Source organism: Scophthalmus maximus, chromosome 12 (genome assembly GCF_022379125.1).
Source record: "Scophthalmus maximus strain ysfricsl-2021 chromosome 12, ASM2237912v1, whole genome shotgun sequence".
Lineage (NCBI taxonomy): Eukaryota > Metazoa > Chordata > Actinopteri > Pleuronectiformes > Scophthalmidae > Scophthalmus > Scophthalmus maximus.
The window spans coordinates 22,197,557-22,212,500 of NC_061526.1; the positions used below are offsets into that span (position 1 = coordinate 22,197,557).

The 14,944-nt window shown below is 48.5% G+C and overlaps 1 protein-coding gene across 10 annotated transcripts in view; it reads left to right on the forward strand.

Moving 5' to 3' along the window:
• The window catches only part of itfg2 (integrin alpha FG-GAP repeat containing 2), a 67,917-nt gene that overhangs the window by 11,697 nt on the left and 41,276 nt on the right, over positions 1-14,944 (forward strand). For 9 of the 10 annotated variants that reach the window (XM_047336518.1, XM_035621612.2, XM_035621603.2 and 6 more), the window contains 5 exons: positions 3,139-3,204; positions 7,914-8,097; positions 10,247-10,714; positions 10,979-11,485; positions 14,406-14,591. In XM_047336518.1, coding sequence (XP_047192474.1) covers positions 3,139-3,204; positions 7,914-8,097; positions 10,247-10,714; positions 10,979-11,485; positions 14,406-14,591 — 1,411 coding nt within the window. Of the gene's footprint in view, positions 1-3,138; positions 3,205-4,368; positions 4,518-7,913; positions 8,098-10,246; positions 10,715-10,978; positions 11,486-14,405; positions 14,592-14,944 lie in introns of those variants that run through there. The other variant, XM_035621613.2, reaches the window with a different exon arrangement.

Below are 14,944 nucleotides of genomic sequence, written 5' to 3' on the forward strand. Positions count from 1 at the left end.
TCTGTCCTATCAGCGGGAAACCCCACCGACTCCCAGAGCTCATTTCAGGGTCACAGAGTCCTTGCAGCCCCCCTGACCCACACCGCGATATGAACACCGGGGCATTGCGGGACAGACACCCTTTCCAGGGATGAACCCCATTAAACGGGATTGGTCGGATGCTCGCATTCATGGCTCATTATAGCTGACCCCGGGGCTTTTCTCTTTCTCAATCTGGGCCGCTCGCCTCTTCTGTCTCCGGCTCTAACCTGGCCAGAGACATGCTGAGGTGGTCGCCCTTCGCCTTTTGTTAGCCATTGATTTGTTTGATTGTTTTTTTCTGAACTGCGTCTCCTCATCCGTTGTGCCGCGCTGCATTGTTGGGTTCCTGCGGTGTGTGTGTGTGTGTGTGCTTTTAAAGTTTTGTCTCTGCTTTAGAAAGTGTGCAGTTCTTTTGTCTTGCTGTTAGCAGGTTCGATTTGATAGATTTGAGCGATGCGAATCTCAAGTTGGTGCTGCCGACGCTGTGGTGGCAGAGTTGTACTGGAGGCATTAACATGTGCAGTACATTGTGAGAGCGGAGATGTTTGGGTCAACGTGGTCGGCCGTCGCCTCCTCCAACAGGGAACAGGTATTATTTACTGCACGCTTTGAGAACGGCGAATAAAAATGTATCACGCTTTTATCAGATTATCTCCACTGCCCCCAGGTGTCCAAGTAAATAATTTTTAAAGTAGATTTGATTTCATGCAATTTATTGCAGTGGCGTTTAATGAGTTTATTTCACCATTTAAAGGGGCAGCAAGCGATTTTAATTCCAATGTACATTTCTTTTGTAAAATTCAGGGAATAAAATTCAGGAATAAAAGGGAATAAAATTCACTATTATTCACTCACTCCTGAATTTTATTCAGGAGTGATGTTAGCCAGCGGTCCGCTGGCTAACATCACTCCCGGATAGACGCTACGACTCAGGGGTTTTGGCCTCGTGGTTAGCGCCCCGGAGGTCTCCCATACCTGAGGCTGCGTGTTCGAGGGCCCACCAGTGCAGTCAGAAAAATCGACAACGAACAGTCTTTCTCCAAAATCGCTCGCTGCCCCTTTAACCACTTTAAAAGTGATTGTCGTCTGTACAATGTGTGTCAGTGTGTCCTTGGTGCTGACCTCACCAGGACGCGGCTCTAGGTCTCCGGCTCCCCGCTCGACGCGTCGCCCGCCCGCCACCCCCTTAAACTGAACGTTGATTAAATGCCTTTTAATGTGCCCTGACTCACAAGCGGGGTGTAATCAGGTGAAACGGAATTAATAAAGCATCCAGTGAGGTGCTCGGGAGAGAGGGGAAGGGCTCCCCTGAGAAAGGCGGACAGATGGCGGCAGGAATCACCAGAGAGAACAGAAAGCAGAGTGGGAGAGGGGATAAAGCAAAGGACCAGCCACCACTTTGTTGATTAGCTCGAAAATTGGTAATTTGATCTAGTCCCCTTTCCACCTACTCATTATTGATAAGAAGGACCTCATTTGACCATATTTCCCCCTGCTGGCTCCGAGCAGCAGCGCAGCACTTCCTGTCCCCCGCCGCCCTGCGCTCAGCCGATCTGACAGGAAGCACGTTGAGGTGGAGTTCGAGTGGGAAAAGCGGGGGGGGGGGGGGGGGATGCACGCCACCGCCGTCGAAAGCCCATCTGCCAGGAATCTCCCTAATCACATCATCCGAATTGAACAAGGAAAAGAGGAGCATGCAATCACTTTAGAAACAAACCCTCGATGGGATTACGTGTGTGTATTTGTGATGATGGGCACAACCCGGTCATCAAAGGCAGAGCGAGGACACTGATTGATCCAATTTAGTCTGAGCTGATAGACATTTGCTCAAATAGATGTTCTCTGTCATCGCTCAACCAGTTTTTTTTATGTCTTTCTCATTTGTTCGATTTTTGCTTAGTTTTTCTGTCTCACTTCACCAAACGTATCTACATAATTGTCACAGCCACCTCATCTTCGGCTGACTGAAAATGTACTTGATTTCACATTAAGCATATAATTAGTAACGACAAGGTCACCGGGGCCACAAGCACCCGAAGGATTCCCCGGGAGATGTGGTTGTTGTTGTTCCCTGTCTGTTGATTATTCGGCTCCAATTAAGTCTGCCCCCAGCTCGTGGGGGCAGGGGGGGTTGTATCTGGCATTATGTGCATAATCATACGTAATGTGCTTTTGTTAAGTGCAACAGGTACAGCCTTAATGAAGCCAGCAGACAAAGGCCCGATGCTGCCCTCTTGCCTCTCGCAGTGGCACTGAATGGGGTCCGAGAGTCTGTCACAAGCTGGTAGGAAGCTCCACACCAGTGCACTCCAAAAGGAAAGGGAAACACACGTGTATACACGCACATCAAGCTCCATTGTACTCCCACCATGCAAGCCCATTTTGCCCTCTGTCACCCTCTCTGGTCCTGGGGTTACACACCCTGAATTGAGGGGTGAGTCCTGGGAGGATCCGCTCTCCTGCCCCCCTGGAGTGGACCCGGCACTCGAGCGGACTCTGCGCTTCTGGGAGCTGCCAGCGGCTGCAAAGAGAGACGGATGAGCCGCTGTGACGACTGCTGGGCGCTGGGCTTGCGATATGTCTCCTGTGATGGATGAGTTAACACAGTGGGCCCCCCCCCCCCTTGCCTCAACGGGGTCAAACCGATGCACCCTGGCCATAAGACCACCATACTGTCCCGAGCAAGCGGACATGTTAAAAGAGAATGGGGGCGAAGAGACGTTGTGTTAACGGAGCAGATGTTGCGAAAGTGGGCCGTGTGGGAGCGCAGACTCCATCAGTGAGCGTCACAACCACTGGAGGTGTTTCACAGCAGCTCAGTGATCAAGAAAGAGGGGTTATTAATGCACTCGCAGGGGGTTTCAATGTCTGTGGAGAGCCCACTCACCGTGTTGCTTTATTTTTGTTTTGCCAGGCTTCAGTCATTGTTCTCAGCCTGGGGGCCCACGGTGCAGGAGATTGGGCTATACTGAAAGCAGTTCAACTGCTCTTTGACTGATCAATCTCAATCTGGCTCTGATAGATTTGTTTTTAGTGAACATGTACCCCTGCAGTCTGTGTGTAATCAATAACTTTTTTTAAAATATATTAATTTGCCTTCTTTTCTGTTTCTTGCAGAGACCCCTTTATGTGTCTTTTGTCAGCAAGGCCATCTTGTGGGATAGAGGACGCTGTCACTGCGCTGTGAGTCTACAAATACTGTCATTGATTCAAGAAGATATTTTCATTCTGATCTTAAATCTAGAATAACCTCATGTAGGGTTGTGATTGGCCCAAGTGGGATTCACCAAACTCTCTTAATTGCATAAACTTGCCGTAATTGGCTTGTTTTAATGTTTGTGTTTGCATCCCTTATGCTCCGAAAGCTTTATATGGCTACTCCATTTCATTTGTGGGTAAGTTGCATTCACCAAAAAAAAAAAAACTAGAGAATACATAGATCCTGACCAATATGGATTTTTGGGAGCTGAAACTAATATACAGTATATTGGCCGATACATATATTTAAATTCTTATGACCGTTCAAAACTTTTTTTAAATAAATAACTGTGAATAGAAAGAAAACACAAATACAACTTGAATTTAAAAAAATAAACCTTTTTTTGTAAATGTAAATGTAAATGCAATCTTTTCTATATTGTTTTTTCACCATATCAGCAAAACATCAGCAAACATACAGTAAACATAGACCTACCAACATTTTAAATACTCTGTAAATGTAAAAGTAATTGTAGTTTAATAACCCAAAGTATTTAAAAATACCCATCACTTTGTGCAATCCAACAGAATCAGTAGTAGTATTCAAACATAACAAAATTAGTCAGTAACGATGTTTGGCCTCCTGAAATCTTTCTTAAATGTTACAACAATATGGTTGACAACACGTGTGTCATTACAGAGCCAAGTTCAGAGTCAGTAAAACCTGACAAAGTTCAACAAAATCCTTGCTGCGACACACACACACACACACACACACGTGCGTGCGCACACACTTCTTTCTCCCCTCCCGACACTCACAAGTCTCCACCTCTCCCCTTTGCTCAGAAAGGAGTCTGGAGAGTGGATGTGCCACAATTAACAGTGGGGTTGCCATGGGGACGGCGGAGTTGTGTGGGCTGGCTTCCTGTCTCGGCCTCTGGTTAAACAAACAAGTAAAGAGTCGGGGCGGACAAAGACGCTCGCTGGTCCTCGTACAGCCTCATTTACATCCTCGCCTGCCTGCGGCGAGCCCGTCGGGGGCCTGGCATCACCCCGCTGCCGTTCTCCATTTCTGCCCCGCTCCGGCTATATCTAGTAAATCAAGAGGGCATTGTGATGGTAAAAAAAAACAACGGCTCCCCGTCGTGCACTGACACAACTTTTTACAGCGAGGGTGTCCCCCTGTCTAAACATGCAGGCGAGCCGACGAGAGGCTGTTGACCCAGCAGCCTGCTTCATCCTGTATTGTCACCTGGGACACGAGCTGCAATGGGACGGGCGCAGCACAGAATGCACAGGTGCCCAAACAAGATGGTGGTGCTGCAGTTTAATACTGTATGTGGTGGTTTTACGGTCTCAGCGGCTGATTCGCGATGAATGTTCCTGGTCGTCTTGTTCCTTTATTTTAATCAAATCAGAAATGAGAATGCAAGAAAATCCCTTTACTCAGGTATAGATTTACTTGATTCATCAAATGCTGTTTACACAGTAATCCATTAGTAATAATCCATGTAATATTCATATTACTATCTTAACACCTATTAGTAGTAGTAAAAATAATGACAAATGGTTGTTTTATCAATGTTTTAAAAAGTATTTATTCAAGCCTTATAGATCAGTTATCAGCCTACACTAATATTAACTTATTGGCGTTAACAACTACAGACATAAAACACGTATAACTTCAGATTTGATTGCTTATCAGAATATCTTAAACCCACCAGTATTTATTAATGTTTTGCCAAAACCTTTAGCTGCAGCGTTACCAAAGTTTTAAGGACTTTTCAACTTCTAGGCAAACCCGAACGTTTATGGGCTCATTAATGTCTTAACTGACCTTTACATTAAATAATTTATTATCCATTGAGGTACATTACCTCAAGTCTTAGGTCTTCGCTCCACCACTGTATTTAATGTACTGCCGTGCTGTCATTTTGCTGTTGTGTTGTTTCAGGATGTGGGGGGGTGGCGGAGGGAGGGGTCGCCCGGGCCCCTCTCTGGGGCTGCGTGGGCCCGTGAAGCGGGGTCATTGTCTCACCATCGCAAAGTAGAAAGTTTCTTCTGAATGCTAAGCTGCATCTGAGCCTGGCTTCTGACACGAGCTGATAATCAGATTTACTCCCCTGAATCCGCCGGACTCCACAATGTGCCCCACTGTCGTCCCCCCCCCCAGCTTCGCCTCTCGCCCCGGCCCCGTCGCCAGCATCCCGACCCTTCATCCACCCGCCCTCCCCTCCCCTCCCTCCTCCCCCCAACTGCAAAGCTAATTACACCCCGCAGAAACACAAATCTCCATGATTTAAAAAGTCACTTTTTTTCCTTCTTCCAGGGGTTTAACCTTGTTAGGGCCTAAGCCTGGCTTTCTTGTGCATCAGCTCTGTGAAGAATTCTCTGTTCCCGACAGACACTGGGACATAGACACACTTCTGTCTTTGCTCGTAGTCGTCTGCCTCTCCGAGGGTTCACTCGGAGGCAGTGTAATTAAGTGTGTGTGTGTGTGTGCGCGTGTGTGTCTGAATCATTGCTGATGTGTATGTGTGTGTGTGTGTGTGTGTGTGTGTGTGTGTGTGTGTGTGTGTGTTTAGAGGCGGGTGGTGGTGGTGATGGGGGGTTGAAGGAGCACAGGCAACTCTGTCCTCTGCAGGCCATCTGGGACTCTGACTCTAACTAATAGACTTCCTACATTCATTGAGCCGTGCTACTTGTGCGTCTCAATCAGGGAGCTGTTGACCACAAACAGGCCCGTAATGACATTAGGCAGTTTCTGGCTGTGTGCGGACAGCGTGTGGGCTGCCTGACGCCAGGAGGTCAGCCCCGTTTCCTGGGGGGCTGCAGGGGCCCGACGGAGCCCACACCAGCGTTATGGGGGTGTCATCAGAAACTACAGTTTTCCAGTGACAGGTTACAGAAACGTGAATTTATCTTCCAGTTCAAAAAAAAAGGAATCTAAATGGAGAAGTTTCCGCAATAAAAGTTGGACATTGGCGATTTAGAAGGATCACAATAACACAATAAGTGCACACGGACAGAAAATGGAAGAACTTTATGAAGATGTTAATGAAAAGCTAAGAGAAGGATTTAATACCTGTTAAAGCTGTGTGAACAGTGTAAACACACCATTACAGGTGTGACCCTGTATGATAGAAAACATCAGTGTGTGCGTGTGTGTGTTTTCAAAGACACTTACAGGATGCTTTGTCCCGTACTGTACGTGTGATCGCGTTCGCGTGTGTGGACGCATTAAAAGAGCTTTTTTAACCTGTCGTGCCCGGGCCTGCTCCGCAAGAAGGTCACGGGTTTGAGGACACCGGCTCGGTCTAGCCTCACAAAGCCCCGCTCAGCCTTCTGACGGGCCCTGAGTGACAGGTAATGGGGTAGGCCGTAGGGGAGGAAGAAGAGGAGCGCGGAGGAGGAGGAGGAGGAGAAGGGCGGCCCCCGTCACCGGCTCTTGTTCTGCCGACTTCTACCTCACTTCTCCCCTCTTCACATCACAAGAATGCAAATCTCTAAAGCCTCCAGATCTGAGAGGAGGGAATCAGTGGAGATGGTGCAGGGATTTAAAAAAGGCTGATCCTCCCTGTGTGAGTCACAGACAGTGACCCCACCTTCCTCTTCTCCCCACCGCCTCCCAGTTTACTCGCTGTCTGAAGGTCTCCTGGTTTCGACAGTGTGCTCAGACACAGACAGATGTTGCATTTGTGCATTTTTCTGTTTGTTTTTGCTGTGTGTTTAAAGGGGAGAGGAGCCGAACTCCAGAAAATGCTGCTTAACTCCAAGTCAAATAAAAAGCCCTGCGTCTTGTCGGCCATTTGTTACGACTGTTTGCTCTCTAAAGGCCAGAGAGCGACTGAATGAGTCGGGCCCTTCGGCAGGCGGTCGTCCGCCCCTCTGCGCATTTCCAATGTTGACTGTGCTGCCTGCTTTTTACCTGACAGTTTGCTCTAGAGAGTTTTATCACCCTGGAAATCTTTTTCTCTGAAGGGGGGGGGGGGGGGGGGGGGGGGGGGGGGGGGGGGCAGGCAGGTTGAGGGCGTGAGGACAGAAAGCTGGAGTTGTGTGATCTACTCTGTCAACACAAGGGGGCAGTGTAGGGCACCGTGCATCATTTGAATTCCCCTCCACAATCGTCTCACCCAGGCTTTTATTTTGTTGTGGCACGGAACACAGTTGTTTTTTCCAATAAGACTTTTATTTTGTATATTGATTCACAAAACAAGAACATGTTAAACTAATTTGTTTTATTTTTTTTTGTTCTTAGTTGTTTTCATGTCTGTTAGTTAAAGAACATTTGATGTACATTTTTTTTTCTATTTCACATAGTACAGTATATACTTTTTTTTTCTCAAGCTTGAGTTTGAGGAAAAAACAATTCCCATAAATATTAATATTTAATTATTATTTATTTTAAGAAAAATATTTTTTAGATTTATCTTTGTTCTTTTATTTATTATTTGGTTGTGTTGATTTTTTCTGGTTGATTTATTCATCCATTTAAACTCATTCATTCTTTCATATTTTTATTTTTACCCAAATGATACTTATTTGCAAATTGTTTTAATCGCGTCCTTTTACTTTTTGTTTTACTTGTTACATTTTTTTTCATTGAAAATGTTCAGGAGCATGTGTTGTGTAAAAGTGAAAGTTTTATGTTGCACCACTCTGAGGTTTAGTTTCTTCTTCTTCTTTTCTTTCAGGCCCGCGCTCGTCCAACTTATCGCCCGTGTCCGTGTCCGCGGTTCTTGGCTCACATGAGAGCTCGTCCCGAAGACCTCAGACCTCCTTGTTTCCAGAGCTCCAGGTCCAGACCGCGGCCTCCGTCTCGGGGGAACACGCCCAGCACGCGCAGCCCTGCTGCCCCAAAGACCCGAGTGCTGGAGGGTGAGGCTTATCAACAAAACACCTGGTTCTTTCACCACTGACTCCTTTGACTCCACCATCTCTGCTCGTTAACAATTTTTTCCTCCCCTTTTCTTCCTCTCCCGGAGGAAGTGGAGGTACAGGGGCCACCGAGCTCGTCGTTAGCTCTTAATCTCCCTCTGTGGTTGTGTTCGGGGGTTAAGTGCAAATCTTGGCCGTCCTTCTCTGGCGAGGAAGTGCCCACAGCGCCGCCCTCCTGGTGGTCCTCTGGTGGGAGTGAAAGGGCCCCGGGGCCCGGAGACCTGCCGCTCCTTTCAGAGCCCGGCCTCTGATGTGAAGGCATTTCCCCCATCACACACCACAGCATGGGCATTGCTTTCAGCGTGCTGCGATGTGTGTGTGTGTGTGTGTGTGTGTGTGTGTGTGTGTGTGTGTGTGTGTGTGTGTGTGTGTGTGTGTGTGTGTGTGTGTGTGTGTGTGTGTGTGTGTGTGTGTGTGTGTGTGTGTGTGTGTGTGTGTGTGTGTGTGTGTGTGTGTGTGTGTACAGCAGAGGAGGGGGGTATTTTCTCAGCATCGGGGTCTAATACTAATTATTCCACCATATGGTGGTGGGCTCCCTCACAATCGTCCCTTAACCCTGCTCCCTGAAGAAACGTGCTGCACCCAAAGCCGTGGCTTTGCGCCATGACACATGTCATTCATATGCACATCAGCACACACACCAGTACACACGTGCACCGGTTCGCGTACACACACTGTGTGTGTGTGTGTGCGTGTGTGTAACAGATGGGAGTGGCGGAGCATTGTAAGAGGAGGCAGTGCAGAAATGTGCTCTCCAGTGCGTTCTCTTTATCCCCCCGTGCTGACTCCTCTCGGCGGCAGACCCCCGGGAAACAAGAGCAGATTGTCTGACACCCCTCCTCGCCCCTCGCCCCTCCCTCCCTCCTTCACACCCTCACAGTGGTCAACAAGACAAAAAAAAACTCGGAGGAGGGAGAAAAGAAAGAAGGGGCGAAAGGGAAATGGGCGGCGCTGGATGGAGTCGATGTTTGCGGAGGAGAGTCTGAGATCTGGGATGAAAGGGACAAGTTTGTGGATGATGAGTGGCAGGAAGAAAGAAGGATCAAGAGAAATGGAATCAGGTTCTCACTGTGTCTGGGCATTTTTATACTTTGTGTGGATACTAAGATACGTGGTAAAAGTTAGCAAGTAAAAATAATAAAACAATCTCTTACATCTTGGATTTGGAACTCGCGTTTTTTATTTTCCCGCTATATTCCATCATTCTATAGAGACCAAAAAAATGAATTAAGTAGCTGGTAGATCACCAGGATTCATCAATTTTAGTTGAAATGTTAGTTACAACTCTATGTGAGTGAATATTCGAAGAACTTTCATAAAAACAGCCTTTTTTTCAGATGTAGGATGGTGTTTTCCATCTAAAATTCCAAATAAACATGTTTTATTAGACAATCAAATCATGTGGAGAATGCATCTGAGTAAACATATTTACTGGTATGATTAGATTTGAAGCTTTATAACTCGTTTATCACAGAGCTGACCGAATAATAACTTGAAAGAAAAACAAAATGAATAATAAAAGTAATTTAGTTTTTTTCTGTCTGATAATATGATGATTCTAAATACTGGAGGGGAGTCAGAGATATATTTTTTGTTTGTCATTTTACACGTGCATTCAAAACAAAACCACCCAAATCTGGCAACCCTGCCCATGACACTAGCGCTCGTTGAATGCGTCTCTAATTCCATTTTTATAAACAAAACAAAAAAAAACATGGTGTGTACACACGCTCCCCTGCCCACAGCTCTGATTACTTTTGTGAATATCGTGGGTTGGGAAGCAGCCAGCTGCTCCAGTGGGACCATTTCTCGCCGCCTTTGTTGGCGAGGCGACCCACCCAGCAGGGAAACAAGTGTTCGTAGCGGTGGGCCGAGGAAAGTGGGAACGAACGTGTCACGAACAGGCTGTTGATTCGCTGATGACCTGCACCGTGGTGACCGGCCTGGAGCTTTTGTTATGTTTCTGAGTCTAAAATCAAAAGATGCTCCAGGGACCAGCTCAGCCAAACACGCATCTAAAGTCGAGTGTTTGAAAAGAACTTTGAAAGAAAAATACTAAGAAAATGCTCTTGTCTTATGTTTTTTGAAGGACACCTTCATCTCAACAAAGACAGAGGAAGAAGTGCCGAGCAGAACAAGGCCTCGATCGCAGGAAGGAGCTCTGCTGCTGCAGCTGCTGTTGTTGTTGTTGTTGTTCCCTCTCTTCCACTTCCCGCCACCCCAACGCCGCCCACCAATAGTCCAACACCTCCCGACCAAAACGCCCTTCACCTGAACTCTGGAAGAAGAGAAGAGTGCGAACCAAACACCGCGCCGGCGTCTCCCTCCTCCCGCTCTCGTCCTCTCGCTCCAGAGGAGGAAGAGGAATCTCGGGAGCGGGAGGAAGAGTCCGTCCCGGAGCAGGACTGGGAGCTGCAACTCGGGCCTGCGGGGTCTGAGCGCTCGCCACCAGCGACCCCCCTCTCACACGGATCTCTCTCAGATTTGAGTCGCCCGCCTTCCAGTTTGTTCAGCCGCAGCACTCACCTCACCAGCGGCAGGAGCAGCGTCCTGTCCGGTAAAAACCTCTGGTCAAACATCTACCGTGACGATGAAATTATCGTCCCAAAGTTTCTATACTCTTATTTCTTTCCAACAAATATCTCAAAACCCAAAGATATTTCATCAAAAATTATTTATAACAGAGAACGTGTGTTTATTTCGATTAGTCAAGTTTTACCCCCAGATCTGATGATCTAGTTACACACTCTTGATCATATAATTTCCAGAAGATTATGTGTTGAATGAAATTACTCTTTAATTTCCCTCTGTCTCTTTGCAGCGTTTTCCGGAGACTCAGACCCAGAGGGCAGCGGATGCTTCTCCCCGCCCCGGCCTTCCCCAGCGATGCGGTTACCGCTGACCACTCCACCTCCTCCTCCACCAGCATCCAACCCTCCCCGATCCTCCATGAGCACCACCACCAACAGCACCGACCCTCCCCTCTACGAGCCGCTCTTTGGCCAGGCCAAACCTCATCACGCGTATCGCTCCACGTCGCGCCTCCGTCCCAACTCTGTTGAACCTCTGAGTCATCGCGAAAGCGCAAAAACACCAGAGAGTCTCCAACGGCGGGACGCGTGCGTAGATCCCGGTCTTGACCCGTCCTTGGACTCCAGTCGTGGCCTCGGCACGCTGGCCTTCCCCTCCACCACTTGGTCTTCCTGCCCAAGTCCGCAGATGACCACTCCCTGCTCGGGGTCGGGAGCAGAGCTGACCCCTTCTCCTCCACTGAGCCGGTTGGAGTCCCGGCGCTGGTCCGTCCTGCCTCCCATCTCCCCTGTCAGAGGTGAGACATGAGCTCGGCCGGCCCACATATGTGCCGTTCGCAGCCTCCACCACATTCTTACCGCCTGATTGTCCTGAACATGGCTGGACATCCTCACCTAAACAAAGACACGGGGTCAAATCAAAGCCTAGTTTCTATAGTGAGGCGTTCGGCTGCTCCTGCCCCCGTCAACCGTCACCTCCTGCTCCCACCACCGCGTAATAAATAACGCAGGGAAGCTTTTCTTTTTCCCTCTAAATCATCAATAGAGAAGCAGGGCTTTTGATGAAAAGCTGGTACCGTTTGATTCCCCGTTCAAAGGCATGAGGCCCCCAACAATAGACGCCGGGGTCCCTACCTCGTGTGCCGTGCCTCTCAGCCCTCGGCTCCCCCGTGCCCTCCGCTATTCTCTGGCCTCCGAGAGGGAGACGTGTAGCCGATGGTCATAAATCCACTCTGACCGCCGCTCGCTGATGGCAGAGGGCCCGCCACAATAGCGCCGGAATCCACAATACCTCCGCGGCTTTCCTGCGGCCACTAATTTACCGTTCCCAATGGAGGGTAAAGAACTGGGGCCACTGACATCTTGACTCCTCCGGGAACTTTATGAAAGAAAGCAAACAATGTGGAAATTGTGTAGGGATTTTCTCTCCTCTGTCAGAGGCGTCTACTGTTCTCTGTGTGTCGCTGTGCTGCAGGGGGCCCCGCGCTGTATCGGAGCATGCTGTTCTCTTTAGGGCGGACACAGAGCGAGTGTCACCGGTTCATTTATTAGACCGCAGATGGAGGCAATAGCCGAGCTCAATGTGGCCGCACGTGAAGCTCGGATCAGGATAAGTCTGGTTTAATGCAACTTTGATGGTATTTTTTGTCGTTTTTGGGCCTTTGTTTCCATCGGTTTTCATAACACTCTTGTCACCAAAGTTATTACTGGTGCATTGACGTTGCTACGAGGTCGAAACACACGGCAGCCACAGGCTGTAGACACGGCAACAGTTTACAACAGATCGTCTCATTGGTGGCGTGCGAGGAGTGTGTGAGCACCGTCCATAGAATGACCGTGACTTGACTGCTGAGGTCTCGAAGTAGCGTCAAAAAGAAGGCGAGCTTTAGATTTTTTCACATGAAAGCGCTTGAGCAAAGGATTTCTGTGCCGCCATCTTTTCAGAAGTACGTGTGGGCGTGTAAATATTGTTTTAGGACAGATTTGAAAACACGTTGAACCCACATTCTTCAGTCTGGACGGCCTCAAAACCTGTGTGATCGCACCGACTTCTTTCGTACCCAGATCCTCGACACCTAAATTGATGAATGATGGCTAAACGTAGAAAAAGAAAGTTTTTACAAAGACATATTCTTGTTCCAAGAAAACTGGCTTAGTAGAAGAGGTTTGTATCTGCAGCGGTAAATCCAGTTTTATTATTTTAACCCTATGTGGCACACAGAACATACTGTATATACTTCCAGAGGCCCATGGGAGTCTCCTCGTCCCCTTGTGACCCCCCTCGATTTCTCAGATCCCCTCCGATCTGCGGCGTGACCCCGAGCTGACCTGTTTTCAGCAACATCTCCAGAGTGTCACTGTCCCTGACAAAGAAGAAAGGGGGGGCGGGGGGGGACTTGCTTGGCCTGGCCTGGCCTGGCCTGGCCTGGCCTGGCCTCTCCACTCGGGGTCTTTCAGCCCGGGCACTGTGACCAGGAAAGAGAGAGGGCCCGCAGGCACACAGAGGAGGCCTTGTCCGCCCCTGACTCTGTCATATCAAACTCGGCGACCACCCCACACCACCGCCGCCGCCGCCGCCACCCTTAACCTCCCACGAAAAACTCGCCCTGACTCGGCACAGCCCCTCGACAGCGGAGAATGACAGCGGAGTTGACAGCAGCAATATGCTTTGAAGTGTCAAGTCAAGTCCTTCCATTGTCTCTTGGAGTAGAGCGCCGAGCCGCTCAAGTGCACAATAGTGCAGTGGTGTGTGTGTGTGTGTACGTTTACACTCGCCCATGTGGGCAGACCAGACGCGGAGGAGCTGAGTTTGCCTTTTTCCCTTTTTAGAGCCTCTGTATATATTATTCCTTTTGTCCGGGGGGGCAAGCTGCTCCGCATCTCTAATGTGAGAAAAGCCCCAACAAGCCCCTTTCAGGAACGGCGACAGAACACCGCCGCCCGGTCAAACTGTGTCACTCCGCTAATCCTCTCGATTTCCAACCCCACGGAGGAATGAAAGAGTTTTGCTCTGATGAGTAATTAGTGATTAGCTCGACGGATTTGTTTCTTTTTCTTCAACATTCCTTTGCGTGAGGTATGTGGTAATTGGAGCTTCGGTGTTTTTCATTGCAGGTGAGATGAGACTATAGTTTTTGCCCCCCACCCCCCCCCCCCCCCCCCCCCCCCCCCCCCCCCCCCCCCCCCCAGGGTCCGTCTGTAACGCCGTCCTCAGACTTTTATACCTCACCTGTGAGTGGCTCTCACCCCTGGAGGTCCCGGGTGGGGGTGGGGGTTGTTTTGGGAGTTGTCCACTTGTCAGAGTGTAAAACCTGGAAGTGACTTCGGGCTTTAACTAAGCCCGCGACAACATCCAGCCGAGATCTGCAAGTCTGATATCGCCGCCTCAGAAACAGTCGCCCCCGGAGGAGGTTTATTGACATCTCCTTAGTTAACAATCCAGATTCCCTGAAATCACAACGAGAGGATGAACTGCAAATTTCTAAAACATTTGGCGACAAAAGTAGATCTTTAATGACATTTGGGCTCTGGGGAAAAATATTGAAATACAAATGTAGAATTTTGTGAAATCCCAGTTAAGAAAATATCATAAATTATCTTCAAATGTGGTTTTCTGAATTGCCCTTTTGCTCGTTTAGTTGTTTTATTATTATTCATACACCTCTCTGTTGTTCTATCATTATCATTGAAGTGAAATCAAATCCTCGTCATTATCAGGGTTTACCACCATGGCTCTCTGTGCCGTTGCAGGACGCTGTGGCTCGGAGGTGTCGCGCTACTCGGAGCTCAGCTGCAGCGGGTCCCGCGTGTTCGACGAGCTGGACGCCATCGCCCCTCGGTCCACTTCCGGTGCGTCTCTGGACCTGGCGTCAGACTCGTCCGGCTGCACCTCACCTGGGACAGGTACAAACACACACACACACACACACACACACAAAGACACGAGTACACGAGTACATCAACCCCCAAAAAGCCTAAAACGAGCAAATATTATCACGGAAGAAACGATTATAATGTCGTGCACACGTTGGAATGCTCGTATCTTCTTTAGTTTTTTCTTTTAACATTATATGATATAAAATCGTCTATAAAATGTCAGACACAAAAGCATTTTGTTAATTCTCACATTTTAGAGCCTAAAACTAATTTCAAGGTTTCAAGTGACGATTTCAAGTTTTTGGCAAGAGGTTTTTCTGTCCATTCACTCGTCAGCGAATCATCAAATCCTCCAGACTCTATAACTGACTTTCAAACTT